Source organism: Gasterosteus aculeatus, chromosome 20, assembly GCF_964276395.1.
Source record: "Gasterosteus aculeatus chromosome 20, fGasAcu3.hap1.1, whole genome shotgun sequence".
In the NCBI taxonomy this organism is placed as follows: domain Eukaryota; kingdom Metazoa; phylum Chordata; class Actinopteri; order Perciformes; family Gasterosteidae; genus Gasterosteus; species Gasterosteus aculeatus.
In genome coordinates, this window is record NC_135707.1 from 18,906,733 (window position 1) to 18,925,463 (window position 18,731).

Sequence of the window (18,731 nt, forward strand, 5' to 3'; positions counted from 1 at the left end):
GCTCCAGATCCAATTAAATGAGAATAATCTGAGGTTTCTAAGCGTGTTAGTTTATACCCTGTTGAAGGACCACATTCATGAAACGTACTATCCATAATGATGATCCCAACAGTCACTCCAAGAGGGCTTTGGAAGTTCGTTTCCTCAAAAGCATGAAATCCATCGAGTATCCTTTTACATTTTAAAGTAAATCACAAATAATCACAATTTAACACAAAATCTGAGAACTGCAATTGTTGATCTTATTGAAAATAATGTGATATCCAGTGTCAGTGAATAATTATGTGAAAAACCATTGCAGCCGCAACGATTTTGCAATTCCAGCAATGTGTGTCAAAGTTCGCTAGATGTGGTTGAAGGACCGAGGACTCGCCCGACTGGTTATGCATCTTTAAACTATTTGTCATCACTCAGCTTACTCCTTGTTTCCTTCTTGGACCACACCTCTTGCACTGGCGCCTGTGCATTTTTACAGCCAACTTGATCTCATCTGCACTTAAATAGGTTATAAGCTTGAAATCTTGGCCTAAAGGGAAAACATGTGACAGGGCAGAAATAGCTTCACTCTCTCCCCTTGGAAACCAACCAGGATGCAGAAATAGTAGTTTCTATTAGGCAAGACATAGTCTGTAGAAATGTGCTCGCTGTTCTAGTTTGTGGCCTCAGCATCTCCAGCAAAACCAAACCACAGATCCCCACTGCATGTAAAAAGACAGCATCTCATTTTGTTACCCATTTTATGAGCAGTATTTGGAGTTAGTTACCATGTGCTGTGTTTGGGTGCATTCTGTTTGAAATGTGGCACCTGCAGTCAGACAAAGGACAATATCACACAATCACTTACTGTGTAAAGTTGAGGTTTAGTGGTTGAATAACAATGTTTTATTTAAGCATCAAAATTTGCCGATATTGACTACATTTTTTAGCCTCGTGAAGACTTGTGCAGCGGTGGTAATGAGTGCAAACTACACCTCCCACAATGTCTCGTGTTCGGTTGCCTTGGTTACGTTGACGTCATGCCCCACCTACCCCCTCCCCCTGCGCTCTGGCCCTGCCTTGGACTGGTGTGATTGGAGGGAAACCCCGTGTACTGCATTCACACAGACGGGCTGAGAGAATCAGCTGTAGCTTGGCACGCCGAAATCACTGCTATCTGCCAGAACACAGGTATGAAATGAGTTGAAGCTTTTTAAACTGCACTCTTAGTTACATCATTTAGTGTTGGGTTTCTAATGTATCGTGAGATCTAGTGATAATCGAAGAGAATCATAGCCTCCGAATGACCATGGAGCTGCATGTAGCGGCAAACCTCGGACCAAAGAACAATGGCTAGCTTAGCTACAGTTTGGGATGTGTCTAATGGCTGGTTCTTCAACGGCCCATCAAACGGGCAGACGTGGAAGTCGGGTCGAAGGTTAAATCTTTCATAGTCTGTTGGCCTGCTACGGTTGAACTAACGTTACATTTTGAGGTTATGTTAATTAGTTCAATGTGCTCATCAACTGTTTGCAAACAATTAAATCGTCAATTCATTGTCTACGAGGAATCGCAACGTCGCATGTAACGTTAGCGCTAAATGCGTGTTACGCTTCGGCCAATTAACGTTATCTAAATTTTGCGTTTGCTACGTTACACATCTGCTAACTGCGCGCACTGTTAGAATTACACCCACTCGACGGTAACGATGATGCCGCTTAAATGAACTTAACGCGACATGGCGCGAGGACGATCCATATCACATAACGTTAATCGTAAACCCGTTGAACGTGGCAACGGAGCTATTAATTATTGGATTTTACACTGACTGCAGAATAGGTACGATAAAATGGTTACATTAAACGTTAACTCCCAGCCGAATTTTCAAGCCCCTCGTTTCAGGAAATAGTCCACGCCATTGTGGAAACTGGTCACGAGGGCCTAGTGGTTGTGGTTGCGATTCTTTCGCTGAATGGAGGTTCTCGTCTGGACTCACGTTAGATTGAACTAAAATGAGATACACTGGAGGTGCGTTGTGTTCTTGTTGGTCAAATATACTAACATTTATCACAGTGCCCCGCTGTAATTTTGCTCTTTCATTTCCGTGTTCTAGCATGTTCGGTGAGCCACAGGTACAGGGATGGGTGTGGTGGTTGTGTGTGTGTGTGTGTGTGTGTGTGTATACGACAGAACGAGGGAGGCACTCCTGAGTTTCCTGAGGAGGCTAACCAGTCACACCAAATCCACTGATGCTGCAAATGTATTACGTTATTATTGCTGTTTGACATTGACAGGCGGTCTTACAGGCACACGTGGCTCAAAGTGTAACTACGGAACTAACGTTACCTAATGTAGCATTTATTTGCTGTTAATACATGGCCCGTGGGTTGCATCATTTCGCCGTCGGGTACACTACTAGCTCCTCCGTGCTGAAGCTGTTACAGTTCTGCCAACCTGTTTTTTTTCCCTCTTGTAAGGGTTTTTTCATTTTTTGGGGAGTTTTTCCTGTGCCAATGGTGGGTTTCGGGGCAGAGGATGTCGTATGTGTACAGACTGTAAAGCCCTCTGAGGCAAATTTGTAATTTGCGATTCTGGGCTATACAAAATAAAATGACTTGACTTGACTTGACTGTTAAGCACTTAAGTGTTTTTGATTTTTGTGCTGGTAGTTATTCTACAAAGCTAACGTTAATCATTAGGGAGCACGATTTAGTGGCACCTAGTGGTGTGTGGCCCATTGCATCCCTCTGCTCACCCCCCCTCTTTAACTACGGTGGCCTTCAGGTAGTTAACTAAAGGTTTTTAGTTTAGTAGTCAGAAGCTAATCAGAGCAATATTCTTCTCTTCAACATTTAAAAATAACACGCATGTAGATTTTTTTACAGAGCAGAGAGACCCCTGGTTTGGCCCATTGTGCATCAGACATGGTGGCGGTAGACGATTGAATGAGTTTTCGATTTAGTTAGCCTGTTTACAGATGTATTGCAGGTGTATAACTCTTGGCAATAAGATTACCCCCCCCCCCCGCCCCCCCCCAAATAGCGGTCCATTTAGCTTGCGTTTTGTGTGTTTGTAGATGGAGGAATTCCGCTCGACAGAGCCAATGTGCAGCAAAATGTTAAATTACATTGGAAATTAATGAAAAGCATCAGTTACGCTGGGGCTTATCAATGCTCTGCTAGTTTAGCAAAAGGGAAGGTTTAATACCAGGCTTCCAAACGCGCCCCTACCTGCACATAGCACCAAATGGCCAGGGCCCTCAAGGGCTGAAACGCTAAGAATGTGCCTGTTGTTAGCCTTAAGAATGTCAAACGATCATTGAGCACCTTTTAATATTTGTCACAGGTATAGAAATTTATTTATTAACTTGGAAAGCGTGGAGTGTACAAATGTGTTGTAGTAAAAAGAATCTCTCTGCAGCCTCACTACATGAACTCTGGAATGGAAAAAATTGATAATGAAATGATTTTTTTTTTTCTGTGGAACCCCATTGGCGGTTTTGGATGGGTCAAGCAGATGTAGGCTATTGATCTAGCAATGCCTATTCCTGTTCCCTTGTATGAGTGTCAAGTCTACACATCACTGCATTAACATTGCTGGTAGCTTTCTCATAACAACTTGCAGTGCTGTAGAAATATAGAGAGGTGTATATAGAACTTTTATTTATTTATTTAAATGTAGCTGACAATTAAGTAAGGGCGTCACGGTGGCGTGGTGGTTAGCACTGTCGCCTCACAGCAAGAAGGTCCTGGGTTCAACTCCGCCCAGTGGCCCACGGTCCAAAGACATGCTCTGGGGATCAGGTTAATTGGGGACTTTAAATTGCCCGTAGGTGTATGAATGGGAGTGTGAACGGTTGTATGTGTGTGTTGGCCCTGCGATTGGCTGGCGACCAATCCAAGGTGTACCCCGTCTCTCGCCCAAAGTTGGCTGGGATGGACTCCAGCCCCCCCCCCCACCCCGCGACCCTGTGTGCAGGATAAGCGGTTTGACTATGGATGGATGGATGACAATTAAGTATTTAAAGAAATTATTTTCTGACAGCTTTTTAATATGGAGTGCATCCCAAGCTAAATTACCCGCACACTTATCATTGCCTCTTTTCCTTGTAGGACACACAAGCAAAGATGATCTCTCCTCTGTAGTGTCCCAACTATTGATTCCGATGAAAGCTGGATCAGCTTGTCAGTAGGCTTATCCAGCTGTAGGTACTTTGGATGTCTCGTTAAAACAACCCCCTTAGGTTGTTATACCGTGTACTCCTTTTTAGTATGAAATCCTATTTTAATAACCCCAAAATGACTACTGACTTTTGAACACAAGTATTTAGTACTTCAGTATGTGGGGAAATTGAAAGGTCAAATCTTTCTAATATATGAAGAAAGTTGTTTGTTATGGCGTACAATTAACGGATGTATCGGTTTTTATTTAGGTGTGGATGGATGTCCCCCAAAAGGCCATGATTTTGTATACGCTTTTAATAACTTTCTTACACCACTTATATTAATCTTTCTCAACATAATTGTTAGACAGTTAAAAATCTGTGAAATGGTTGGTGTTTTCTGTACTGCTGAACGTTTGCTGTAAAGGCCAAAAAAAGATTCAAATGGAAGCGCTCCACCAAAATTGGTGACCCCTGTTTTAATTGATTGGGTAATTGGAAAGGAATAGCAAGCGCATTCACTCACACAGCTTTGCAGTCATCAAGTGCATCTGTTTCCTTGTAGAATTTTTTTTAAATAGAGCAGCACGTCTCAAGAGATTGTATCATGTGCTACGTCTGTAAAACCAACATAGATTATTTGTTAATTAATTGTTGTTCGTATTCTATATAATCGTTCCTGCTTCTGGTAAATGGGTACCTGTCTAAATAAAAAGATGAGGACCCTATGAGTGCGCTTAATTGACCACGAGCTGTTCTCTTTCCTTCTCTGCTTTTCTTTGTCCAGTGAGCAGTCATGACCGAGGCAGTCCAGAAGGAACAGGTGCAGAAGGCCAAGCTGGCCGAGCAGGCTGAGCGCTATGATGACATGGCCGCTGCTATGAAAGCGGTGACTGAAGAGAACGTCGACCTGACAAACGAGGAGCGCAACCTGCTGTCAGTAGCCTACAAGAATGTTGTGGGTGCCCGCCGCTCCTCGTGGCGCGTGGTTTCCAGTATTGAGCAGAAGGCAGACTGCGAAAGTAAGAAGACCATGGCCAAAGAGTACCGGGAAAAGATTGAGAAAGAGCTGAAAGAAATCTGCGAGGACGTGCTGGTGAGATTCTTACCCCTTTTTTTGTTTTTATTGGACGACATTTGAAGCGTTGTTTTGTTGCAGCCTTTTGTCATCAACATTCTGGTTATGTAACAAAATGTGGGGAGATAAGCTCCTCAGTCGTACTTTAACTTCTCATGGTGTTGAACCGTGATAAGTGCCACGCCCAAGATCCTCATTCCTACATCTAGCAGTCTTGAGTCTCATGTTCCATCTTTTAGTCATCCGTTGGTTATCCATTTAAAAGTGGTGGCTTTGGCTTACCGCATTTTCACTAAGGCATGGTGAGTATTACAATTAGTGTGATGGTATATAGACGTAATTAATGATTCATAGTTTTAGTTTGCCAAATTCTCCAGTACTATATGAAGTAGCAAGTGGGTTAATGCTGACTTGTGGTAATGCTCACTGCTGATGCATTACACACTACACATAAGCCGTTTCTTTGATATGTGACCAACTTCTCAATTTGATTGGCACTGAGCAGTCCAAGGCAGATTGAAGTAATACATAAATAACTCTGAGAAGACAAAGTAAGAAAACGCAGAATGAATGAGCTCCCGCAATACAGAATATTTTGTGAATACAGCATAATATTTATTCTTTACAAAGCTCCCATTGGTCCTCTTTTGGTTACATGTATTCATATTATGATGGGGGGGGGGGGGGGGGCGCACGGTGGTATGGACAGAATCATACAAAATACCGTGATATGAATCTTTGGCCAAGCCATAGTATCAGGCATTATGAGTTATTGCTGAAACATCCTTTTTGGCCTCTCCAGAGTACTGGTACTGCAACGGCATGAATTGTGCATCATGTCGCCTATTTGCGCCACAAGGTTCTCCGCTTAGAAATGTGTTATGAAATTCTCCTGGTACATGAAAGCGTTCTGTATTCTGTACTAAGTTATGCACTGCAAATGCATTAAAAATTGCGTGCGGAGTTCATATTGGACGACAATGCATTGTCCGTGGTATTGAGAGCCACGCATCTGTCCAATCTCTGCTCATCTCAGATAGTGAATTATCTGTCCAGGGACTCAGCGTGTCCTAATCCCGTAATGGCAGCCGCTGACCTCCAATTCGGCTGAGCATCCTTATGGGGACCAAAATAGGGAGGGATGAATGTAAATGGGGCAGAGGAGGAGCATTGTATGACAAGGACGTGGCTGGGATATACTTGAATCAGTTTGTCCGAGGTGTTGTCTGACCACGTGAAAGAATTGTTTTATTTCTGTTCTAAATTGTCATTATCATAAGCGGGGAACCAACACTAAGTGAAGCGTACCTTTTTTGTTTCTTTGTGGTATTCTGTTGATACACACAAGAGCTAGCACGTGTAAAGAACTAAATACAGCGTTGTAGGAAGCCTCCTTTTTAGTTCCTGTGGAAGCTAAAGGTCGCTAAATGTGAAGGCACCTTCTAATCATATTCTAGGAACATGGCGATATTCAGAGAGGCATGGCAACGCTAAAACAATAGAGGGAAAGGCGGGGCAAGTAGTCAGTCCGCTGGCTGTGGTCGGTTATCAAAACATTGGCCAAATTACCCGTTTCAGATACCGAATCCCTTTGTGTTTATTTCTAAAGCCTCGCATTAAGACACATATGACTTTATTCAAGACGCTGCGCTACTTCAAAGTTGCTGTGTTCTCAAAGTTAGAAAAAATCATTTACAACAAACTCATAGTCATGAAGATACTCATTTAACGTTACATGGAATTTGCTTGTCGGTAAATACCCATCTGAGATTGGCTTGTGCCGTTCTGAAAAAGGATCTTGCCACCGACCACTTTTCGCGCTTTGTCACTCATCCATTTTCACTGGCCTGTATTTGAGCTATTGGTATCAAAAAGAGTAGTCGTAGTAGTACCAATTTCATTCTTTTTCAGACCGAATTTTCGACCTAATCTCACTTTTGCCTTCAACCAAAGAGCAGCTCTTTTTATAGTACTATTTCTATGCCGAGAGCATTAGAGGCCCAAAACTTCTGCTGTCTCCACACGGAGTTGTGTGGAGTAAACTAGGGCTGCAACTAACGATTATTTTCATAATCGATTAATCTGTCGATTATTTCTTTGATGAATCAGATTTAAAAAACGGCATTAAAAAGCTTTAATTTCAAACCCTTTATTCTAAAACAGAACTGCAAATTCACATTGCAAAAATACTTTAGAAAGTACAGGTTGCTCCTTGAACATTAAAAAAAAAAAATACAAATCTGAAAATTTAACTGAAAATTTTAATTTTAAGATTGGTTTTAACGTCAGAACTCTATACTACACTCACAAACACTTGAAGCTTATTCATTAAATTACTACCATCATTGTTGTGCAAGTAAATGTATACAGCTAAACAACCAAGTTCTATGATATTCATTTAAAATGGCATTTGTAAATAAATGCATTAGAGGCTTCTTAGTTGATTTAATGGATCACCGTGTGTCTCCCTTTACACGCATAACATCAACTACCGTATAACCCACAGTATATGCACAAGGGCACTGGACTACCGTATATGTCAGCATTAAAAAGTACAACACACACAAATATACATGTCACCAATAACCGATATGGGACAAAGCACAAAATATATACAAGACCACAGATTGAAAAATGAATGGTCCAAAAGAGGAGAGTAAATAAAAATGTGTCTTAGTCTTGCAAAGTTTGATTATTTGCAGTTTCATGCCAAGGAAAAGTTCCATGTTTACCACGGCACAGCTCGCTCGGAGCGTTCAATGTCAGTACATAAAACTATTAATATATATTTGGGACAAGAATTGTAAGCTTAAATTGCTTGCACAAAACTCTTGATCATCACTCAGCATTTGTTTGTTTTCGCAGGGCTAAAGTCTCATGCATTTCGGTCTCTAGTCATGCACTCCCGCCACACATCAACTTACTCACACCAAGAAATCGCACTGTGATTTTTTAAAAGCAAATAGTCGAACGTCATTTTTGAGCATTTTTGATAGCCCTAACGTACACGTGCACTAAAATGCATCCCCACAAGTGCAAAACACAGTGACTCATCTGCTCAGAACAACAGCACTGCTAGGTCTTAAAATAGCAAATAGTTGTTTCTAGTGATGCTCCAACAACCTCTTAAGACAGTATGGTTCTCTGTTCCGCCTGCCAGCTAGCAGTAAGCTTGGCAACAGGGAGATGCTTTCAAGTGCTGCATGCTCGTGTTGAGAGGGAGAAGCTGCGCTCAGTGACCTACTTCCTCAGCAAAAGCTCATCAGGAGTTCAGCATCCTCCCCCAATCAATCATCCATGCACCCATCTTCCTGCTCAACCCTCCTTCACCCTTTCCCACCCCATCACGTGGTCTGACCAGGACCTGAAGGTGACTTCAGGTCCTGGTGACTAATGTTGATCATGATTATTTGAATGGGTTGTACTGACCACTTGATGGGATTTATTATCAACTGATCCTTGAAGAAATCCATGCATTGCCTTTACCAATGAGTTGTGTACATATTTTATTGCAGTTGTAACCAAGAATACAAATCTACTCTGCTGTTTCTGATGTCAGTTGCATAAGTGTTTATTAGTGGACATGTTACAGCCAACGTCTTTACAGCCTGTTCCTTTCTACCAGTCCACAACATGTTTTGTTTGCTTCTTGCTACAGAATCTCTTGGAAACTTATCTCATCGTCAACGCCGCCGTAGCGGAGAGCAAAGTCTTCTATTTGAAAATGAAGGGAGACTACTTCCGCTACTTGGCTGAGGTGGCCACAGGAGAAGAGAGGAAAAGTGAGTCTTTTGTTCCAACTGTCTGGTAGAGTTTATTTCATTATCATTACATGTGTGTAAATGATTTTCTTTGTGGGGGTGGGGGGGTATTCCTGTTTTCGATTGCAGTGTTCACAACTTTTTGTATGGAAGCTTCAAATGGATATGTTTTCAATATCATAATGAATTACCTAATGAACTCCAGGAGCAAACAAGATTTTATATCTTCAAAATTAGATGTATTTGTAACCAAAAAACAAAAGATAATTTCCTTCAGGGGTGCAAACTTGTCACCTTTCGACAAAATTCGCCGTTTTTGTTTCAAAATAGGTCATTTGTGTGATTCATGTAGATCTGCAATAAAAATGTTTTTTGGGTGGTGGTGGGGTGGTCCGGTCCTCAAAGTAATCTTCGAACGCAAGCTGTCATATTTTTTTCAAGCTTGTTTGTTTGGCCAACTCGTGTCATCATGTCATCTTCAGGTCTATAGCTGCCTCGATACTGTAATAGACATGAACGTCAGTCTTTCTAACGTAGGCTAACGTGCTAATGTCAGATAGTTGGCTGACAGACGCCTCACAAATCACGTCAACCATTTTTGCTGGTTACAATAACTGTTATCGGATAGTACAGTGTCTATTTCTCGGGAACTTTTGAAAAATCTAAGCGACAAAACAAAAAAATTTACCTACCTTACCTTCATATTAAAAAATCCTGAAATAAATAATGGGAAATCAACGGCTTACTCTGATATCAATGTAATGTTAGCGAATGAGGGATGAGAAGCCTCCTCCCTCCCTCTTGCTAATATTTATTCTGTTCGTCCAAAGCAAAATCTATTGAGGTTCCAAACATTTCCAAAGCAATTTGTCTTTGAATGTGAGTAGTCGATCGAGTTCTTATGTCCCGTCGTTTGAAGCAAACCTTTTAGCTCTGGCATTGGTCTCCCATTATTTATTTATAACGTCACTGGAATGGAAGTCCATTTTCCAGGCTCTTGCACGCCCCCTTCATTGAGGCAGAGGTTAGGTTTGCCTTCCATATGTGCTTTTTCACATTATGTTCTGAGAAACTGTCCGATATATCTGAATATAGCATGTCAAACTTTCATCGAGCCGTCTCCTTGGTGCTCTATACTGAAGAGAGGCCCTTGTTCGTACCACACATAGGTGTGGGCCTTCTATAGTGTTCGCCATCAGCCACTCAGTGTTGGACAAAATTTGAGGTGTGTTGCAGAGGGGGTTAGACTTCAATCACTTACGTGCGTGATAAAACGACATGACACACAAGCACATGTTGACTACTCAATTGTCAGGTTCAATGCTCCATAGTGATCATGCTTTTTTTTCTTCTCTCAGCCATTATGGAAGACTCAAAGGACGCCTACCAAAATGCCTTTGATATCAGCAAAGAGGAAATGCAGCCCACGCACCCAATCCGCCTGGGTCTTGCCCTCAATTTCTCGGTTTTCTTCTATGAGATCCTCAACTCACCTGAGAAGGCCTGCAAGCTGGCTAAAGATGTGAGTTCACAACACCAGATATCTTCTACCACTAGAGAATATTGTACATTCTTACACTAACGTGTTTTAATCCCTTAGGCTTTTGATGAGGCCATTTCAGAGCTCGATGCACTGAGTGAAGATTCGTACAAAGACAGTACACTAATCATGCAGCTACTGAGGGACAACCTGACAGTAAGTTTTTTATTAGATGCACAAACTTGGATTAATTTACCAAATTTTGTACGGGAATAATGAAGATAAGACATTTTCTCAATCGTATTGTTTTCCCATTACCCATGGTGCTCTTTTCTACTGTCTTATTTTCAGTTGGAAAGCCAAAGATATTGTTTACTCAATTCAGAGAGAAAATATTCACTTTTGAAGAAATTAACCCAGACATTTTTATTAAGAATCCCTTTAAGATGAATGTAAATCTGAATCTTTAAATTAATTTTTCTGCTGTTTAATCAGTTGATGAAACAAATAATGGTTGCAGCTAATTGAAACTGCTGTTTTTTTTAGTGACCTGTGAATGGAATAGTCGAAATGCCTTTAAAACACCAAAGGGAAAAGATAAATGGTAATGGTAAATGCATTGTACTTGTATAGCGCCTGTAGTCGCAGCTACAAGAGCAATGTTGGGGTTAAGTGTCTCCCAAGGACACGGCGACTTGCGGGTTAGCCAGGCCTGGGATCGAACCGCTAACCGCCCTTATTGGATGACCATGCTCCCCACTCACCCACAGTCGAGAAAGTAGGTATTAATGCTTCCGCTTTTCCTCCTGTCTTTTCTCAGCTGTGGACCTGTGACAACCAGGCAGAAGCAGAGGAGACAGAGGAGACCAGAGAATGATCCAGAACCCCACAGTCGTCCCTGTCTACCTGCCATCATCCTGGTTCATCTTCAACATGTCCATCAACACTGAGACCACCTTATTATCATTGTCGTCCAAATATCTCCATCTTTTTTTTATTTAGTTCTCCCAACACTCATCTCATTCCTGTCGGTTTACTATTCCTTCTTTTCTAGTAACTGTAGGGGGAGGGGATGGGGAGGGAGGGTAAGTTTTAAATTGCTTGGCAGGAGGGTCCATGTCAAAGGGTAAAGTGTTTGGTTGCTTGTCTGCTAACTTTTTTTTTTGTTTTTTTTTTTGAGGAAGCAATAGGGTTGTTGCATTATTGAGGTGGTGGGAAAGAATGCATTTCTAAGCTCATGAATCATGCAACTTCTATAGTAAGAAACCAGTGCTATTGTGTGTGCATCTTCCTCGTGTTAACAGCCCTGTTGTCGACTAACACCGTCTCGATGATGCACCGTGGCTACACACACTGTAGGAGACAGCAGCTGTCGGTCCGTGCTTGGCAGGAGGAATAGAGGGTGGCGGTGAGGAGGTTAGGAGGCGAGGTTTATTTGGAACACAACGGTTACATTCCATTTACTGTCAGTTGCTCAACTTTCTACTCTATTTTGTTTTCGGGTGAACCTGCTTTTGTATTTCTATGTATCAATTATGAGGTATAGAAAATATTGAACAAAAGAGCACGCTTGCGTGTTTTTGAGCACAGCAGTATAAAAAATAAAATCCCACGTTGACTGCTTATCAAATTAATATTATATTACTTTTCATTTGATTTAGTCTTTTCTCGTTTTTTCTTTTTTCAATACTTGCCTCAACCGCATGTTAAGAATTAGTTTGTGGAGATGTATGGATGGTTGTGGTCGGGCGGGCTAGCTTTGTTCATGTCTTTGGAATTTTCATACAGGACACCCAAGCATAACTGTTATTTGGGGGGGATATGTGTCATTTCATGTAAGTGGAATAAAAAAAATAATTTAAAAGTTTCAACCTTGTGTGATACTGTTATCGGGAGTGATCTATACCTGAAGGCCTGAGTAATTTTCTTGCCTTCAAAGCCACAATGTTGTCTGTATTTGGATGCTAAAGTCGGCTCCCTTTGTAACTGAGATGCTTCTTGTTGTGAGTCATTAACTGATAGAGTCATTGAGGCTGCAAGCAGGCGGGAGGGACACGTCCTCTCCTTGTGGACTGGTTTGATTCCGTTGCTTTGGGAGAAGCTGCCCTTGAACTAAATCATGCACGACAAGCACACCGGTCACACACTGCAGTACGCTGAAAGTTTACTACTGCAAAATATCATTCACCTTCAAGGCTGGGATTAATATTTGCAGTTAAACCCTTCCGGACAACTGTTTTGAGGGTGCGAGCATCCTCATTGGTGTCTCGTGCCAAAATCAAGAAGCCAGTAAACTGACTTCCATGAACAACAGAAATAAGGCTAAAAAAATAAATAATAAATGAGCACTGCGCTCGGTTTTACTGCCCCGTTGCCATGACTACGTGGGAGGAGGCCACTGCATTGCCACCGCAGTGGAATGCGGCATTGCAATCCGGTCTCTACCCTTGATGGTAGGGATCCAGTTAATGGCCCATCTGCGGAGAACGCTTCGTCCTCCGTTTGCACACGTGAAATCAAGGTATGTTCGAATGTACTCAGTGGGTAATGTAAAAAAATAAGATGTGTACTCATGTGATTACAACACATCTCATCAGCAGGTTTTTTTCCCATTTCCATCCCCGTTCCATCAGTACTGTGAAACTATAGGTGCTGAGAAGCTCAATGTCGCATTATTTTGCCCGACTTATTTCCAGGGGTTGAAAAGATATATGAGTTACTGATGGATTCAAACATAATAAAAATATGTGATTTTGTTTTGTCATAGCCCGAACAGAATGTGGTAGTAACGCCTTTAAGTGCCCATACGAATAAATGGGAGAATGCACTCAAGTAAAACCACTTTCGCTGCAGACTTTTCTAAGAGACGTCAAACGTATGTGCGGGAGAAATACATTGTTTAAAGCCTAGACAAACTAAAGGGGATGATATTCGACAGTGCTCGAGTAGTATGTAAGTTAGATGTGACAGTTATTTTTCCCTCCGCATCAGTTCAGCTGACTCAGTAAAATACAATGGGTACATCGAGTAATTTAGATCAACGTATTGCTCAATTGGCCCAATTTAACATGCCGAGAACAACCGTCCGTAATACGCTGAAACACATCTCGTGTGAAGTATCGCGATATGTGTGACGTCACCTTGGTGCTACACGCGTTGTGGTTTCGACTAGGATCGGGAAACAACCTCCACCGACCTTCCTTTCATTCTCGTAATCCGTCTGCGTAGGGTGTGCTCCGGAGCTAGTCTCGGCACACATTTTATTATTATGAAACAAACCAAAAGCTAGAGAGCACACGCAGACATATTTTTATAAGAAAAAAAAAATCGGTGAAGCAGGATTTCATTTGCCAACTCAAGCAACGCAAAGAAGACGCCGCCTTCGAAAAGAACGAAAGACGGAAACGAGAAGAAACGTTAGCAAGCCAAGCCGTTAGCCTCATTGTTGAAAGCGTGGGTGATTACCGTTAGCCAATTATCGTGTCAACCGCTTATTCCTTTTCTCGCAACCGTTGTCATTTTTGTGAATGAGAACATTTGCTCGGTTTACCGCCAGTGAAGTTTACTGACTGACTCACTGAGGTTGAGTACAGAATCAACATTGTGAAGTCCGCGAGCCACACCGCTTAGGCCTCGCTCCGACATTTTGCTAATCAAGCTAACTTGCCCACGTTGCTAACTGTTAGACAGTTGGTGTGTGTGTGTATGTGTGTGACTGCGCTCATTTTGCGAAGTTATTGAAGAGACCGGAATCTCTTCATAAAGGAGGCATATATTGTCTGACAATATATCGCGCTAAGACCTTAGTTGTACTGCCTGCGACCACACGTCGTCCACCATGAATCCCAGCGCGCCCAGCTACCCAATGGCTTCCCTCTATGTGGGGGACCTGCATCCAGACGTTACCGAGGCCATGCTCTACGAGAAATTCAGCCCGGCTGGGCCCATCCTCTCCATCAGGGTGTGCAGAGACATGATCACCCGCCGATCCCTCGGCTATGCCTATGTCAACTTCCAACAGCCCGCTGACGGTAAGTTTGCTCAAGTATGTATCGCAATGCCTGCTAATGCTAAGATGGATGTAGCACTATCTTACCCCCCCCCCCCCCCTTAAAGAAAGTGATGCACTATTCATTTAATGTCACAGTATAACAGGTCTTATTACAAACTGACTTGGAAAACGTGAACCGTGTGTAATTCTCGACATTTCCCCCCCAGCTGAGCGAGCCCTGGACACCATGAACTTCGATGTGATCAAAGGCAGGCCCCTTCGCATTATGTGGTCTCAGCGGGACCCCTCCCTGAGGAAGAGTGGGGTTGGCAACATCTTCATCAAGAACCTGGACAAGTCCATTGATAACAAAGCCCTCTACGACACCTTCTCTGCATTTGGAAACATCCTGTCCTGCAAGGTAGCCAGGGCAGCTTTTCCTTTTGTGTTTGAGTGCTTTACATACAGAACACTAGTTTGCATGACTAAAGATTAAAACCAAAGGTGTGTGTGTGTGTGTCTCTAAATGCATGGTGAAATCTCCCCTTTCCAAGGTGGTTTGTGATGAAAATGGCTCAAAAGGTTACGGCTTTGTGCACTTTGAGACCCACGAGGCTGCTGAGCGCGCCATTGAGAAAATGAATGGCATGTTGCTCAATGACAGAAAAGTGTAAGTGGGACTACAATCAAACTTGTTTTGATACATATTTTTTGGAGTGTCATATTAACATTATTTTCATATCTAATCAGTTTGTTTAACTGCATCTTGTCTACAAACCAACCTGCAATCATACCCAGTGTCCTTGTTTTCATACAACTAAATGAAGATGCCCTTGAATCTTACGGCGACAGAACCAGGGAAAAGTGTAGTTGTAAGATGCTACCCGTATGACGTAATGTAGCTCAACACCCTAGTAACTTGTCATTGTTTTGTAGTTATCAAAGAGCTGTGTATGACGCTGACAGTGCAAAAGTTGAATATCATGGTAATGGTGTAATACAGTTAATAATTTTCATAATCCGACCCACAGATTTGTTGGACGCTTCAAGTCTCGCAAAGAGAGGGAGGCTGAGCTTGGGGCACGCGCCAGAGAGTTCACCAATGTTTACATCAAGAACTTTGGGGAGGACATGGATGACGAGAAGCTCAGGGAGATGTTCAATAAATATGGTGAGATAATCTTGATATTGGCATGCTTACACTGAAATATGTTGTTCATTGATCTGGTTTCTCATTGCTGTTTTGTTTGTAGGACCTGCCCTTAGCATCCGGGTTATGACTGATGAGAGTGGCAAATCAAAGGGATTTGGCTTCGTCAGCTTCGAGAGACACGAGGATGCACAAAAGGTGAGGATCAGCTCATGGTTGTTCTCTCAGGGGCATTAAAAGGAGAACTTTCCCTGTTCCTCTGCTGCTGATGCTGTGAGTCCATCCTGTCTGTTTCAGTCGTGTCTTGTTTGTTTCATTGCAGGCTGTGGACGACATGAACGGCAAAGAACTTAATGGCAGACAAGTGTATGTGGGCCGCGCACAAAAGAAAGGAGAGCGGCAGAATGAGCTCAAGCGTAAATTTGAGCAGATGAAACAGGATCGTATGACCAGATACCAGGTTTGTTTGCCTTCCTCTCAGGCATAGACAATATACTCGACTTGTTACAGCACCACCCTTCAAAACCCTAAAGAACTGATGAGTAGTTATTCTGGTGCAACAGATGAGAGTTCAAGTTTTGCCCTGTCACATTTTGCAGTTGCAATTTTTTACCATTGAATACATTCGGACTGTCTGTACATGATTAGATTTATCTGACTCGTTCTTAATAAATTACTTTGACATTGTAATGTTCTACAACAAACCAATGTCCTTCTCCAGGGTGTCAATCTGTATGTGAAAAATCTGGATGATGGCCTGGACGACGAGCGCCTACGTAAAGAATTCTCTCCATTCGGAACCATAACTAGCGCTAAGGTAAAGGCTTTAGCAATCATGTTCATTGTTAATGTTTGTTGATGGTTTCAACGGGATCCATTCTAATGCGTTAATTCTCCTATAGGTGATGATGGAGGGGGGCCGCAGCAAAGGCTTTGGCTTTGTGTGTTTCTCTTCCCCAGAGGAGGCAACAAAGGCCGTTACAGAAATGAACGGACGCATTGTTGCCACAAAGCCACTGTATGTGGCCCTGGCCCAGCGTAAGGAGGAGCGTCAAGCCCATCTAACAAACCAGTACATGCAGAGGATGGCCACAGTTCGTGCTGTGCCCAACCCTGTCCTCAACCCATATCAGCCCGCCCCCCCCTCGGGCTACTTCATGGCGGCTATACCTCAGGTGAGTCTCGCACCCATGTAACTGCCTACTTTAAATCCTGTTTAGCAGAGGTGAAGCTGCGTTGTTACCATGGCGTTACCCAGTGTTTCTAAACGCAATCTTTATTCATTTTCCCGTCTCAGGCCCAGAACCGTGCCGCATACTACTCCGCCAACCAGCTGGCGCAGCTCCGCCCCAGCCCCCGTTGGGCCACTCAAGGAGTGCGTCCTCAACGTAAGTACAAACGCAGTATTCTGTGAAAAGAATGGCCCAAGTGGTGTTGTAACTGAATTGTTAACTAGCACCGATCTCTTCTACGTGAGTCTCTAATGAGGTTTCCTTTTTTCAGACTTCCAGAACATGCCCAATGCCATGCGCCCATCAGCTCCCAGACCCCAGGCCTTCAACACCATCCGTCCCACCACCACCCCTAACGCCCAGGTCCCACGCATGATGGCGTCTCAGCGCATGCGTAAGTATTTCAGATCTGAGTGTTTTTCTTACATTGTCACTGCTTGTTTTTCCCAGAAACAGCTTTTAAAAATACTTCCTCTCCACCAGCCACCCAGGCCCTGGGCCAGCGCCCCACAGGTGCATCAGCCACTGCCGCTCCAGTGCGAGCCATGCCCCAGTACAAGTATGCCGCTGGTGTGCGCAACCCTCAGCAGCACATGGCGTCCCAGCCACAGGTCAACATGCAGCAGGTATGTGCTTTTTGACCATTAGCATTTATAGCTATTGTGCTGACTGCTCATGGCCAATGTGTACATAATTTACAATGCCCATTACTTCATTGAATTATTCTGTATAGAAATGGTGATAATTATTTGTCCCTTCACTCAAATCTAGCCTGCTGTCCATGTCCAAGGACAAGAGCCCCTGACAGCCTCCATGCTGGCTGCTGCCCCTCCTCAGGAACAGAAGCAGATGCTGGGTCAGTACATACTCTGCTCACAGATGTACAGGGAACTAACGAACACAACGCGTTATTCGACACATTCATCCTGTTATTAAATGCGATCGTTAATTGCTGTTCTTCCTTCAGGTGAGCGTCTGTTCCCCCTGATCCAGAACATGCACCCCAGCCTGGCTGGCAAGATCACTGGTATGCTGCTGGAAATTGACAACTCTGAACTTCTCCACATGCTCGAGTCCCCGGAGTCGCTGCGCTCAAAGGTCAGTTGGTTGCAAAGCTGTTGGATGTCCCGAGTAGCCATTTGAAAAAAGTTTGATCGTTCACGTAGAGCGAGCCTGATTGCTAGCCGCTTCCTGAACGAGTACCATGTAAATGCTCTTTGTGCAGTGGTTCATTCACGGTGGTCTTGTTTCAGGTGGATGAGGCTGTTGCTGTGCTCCAGGCCCACCAGGCTAAGGAGGCTGCTCAGAAGTCCACCACCCCTGCTGGGGTTCCCAGCGTCTAAGGTGCGTTTGGGGATTTTTATTTTTGGCATCAGATAATGCATAGATGACAGAAGTTTAAAACTTTGTTCTTTTTGTCCCCCAGATTGAAACCTGCTTCACCGATGGAAAAAGCGAAAAAAATATTAAACATTGAAAAACCTAAAACTCTGAAAACATCGAAAAATGATAAATTATTTCTTAAAAAAAGAACACAAATAATCTGCCAGGTCTAGAGATGATAAAACTAGACCTTGATCATAAACAAAAATTTGTTGGGAAAAAAAAAATTGAAAAATGGAAGAAAAAAATCGAGATCATACATTTGAATGCATTCCTCTGTTTTATGTCATTTTACTATGTCAGTGCTCAGAATATCAGCCGTGTTCAGGAAGGTGATAGCTGAGCATTATGAAAGGTGATTTGTATTGTAAACTGCTGGCTGTAATAAAATTCTCATTCAAAATTCAAGCCTCTATTTAATTTGATCAGTGGGGCAGCATTGCACGAAGAGCTGCGCTGGCAGTCAAAGCTCCTACACCTAAGATGATTGCTGGGTTGTGACCAGAAGAACTAGGCCA

At 42.9% G+C, this 18,731-nt stretch overlaps 2 protein-coding genes across 2 annotated transcripts; both read left to right on the forward strand.

Moving 5' to 3' along the window:
• The first annotated feature begins 1,027 nt into the window (after positions 1 to 1,027).
• On the forward strand, positions 1,028 to 12,328 carry LOC120810075 (14-3-3 protein beta/alpha-B). Its single transcript, XM_040164298.2, has 6 exons — positions 1,028 to 1,167; positions 4,926 to 5,234; positions 8,875 to 8,998; positions 10,336 to 10,499; positions 10,578 to 10,673; positions 11,278 to 12,328. Exons 2-6 carry the CDS (start codon positions 4,935 to 4,937, stop codon positions 11,332 to 11,334), a joined length of 741 nt encoding a protein of 246 aa, XP_040020232.1. The 5' UTR covers positions 1,028 to 1,167; positions 4,926 to 4,934; the 3' UTR covers positions 11,335 to 12,328.
• A 280-nt stretch (positions 12,329 to 12,608) lies between these two features.
• Positions 12,609 to 18,616, forward strand: LOC120810074 (polyadenylate-binding protein 1A). Its single transcript, XM_040164297.2, has 15 exons — positions 12,609 to 14,488; positions 14,676 to 14,869; positions 15,003 to 15,118; positions 15,480 to 15,619; positions 15,702 to 15,796; positions 15,921 to 16,058; positions 16,320 to 16,415; positions 16,501 to 16,773; positions 16,896 to 16,986; positions 17,102 to 17,224; positions 17,314 to 17,456; positions 17,602 to 17,686; positions 17,798 to 17,928; positions 18,084 to 18,174; positions 18,257 to 18,616. Exons 1-14 carry the CDS (start codon positions 14,296 to 14,298, stop codon positions 18,171 to 18,173), a joined length of 1,908 nt encoding a protein of 635 aa, XP_040020231.1. The 5' UTR covers positions 12,609 to 14,295; the 3' UTR covers position 18,174; positions 18,257 to 18,616.
• The last annotated feature ends 115 nt before the right edge of the window (positions 18,617 to 18,731 follow it).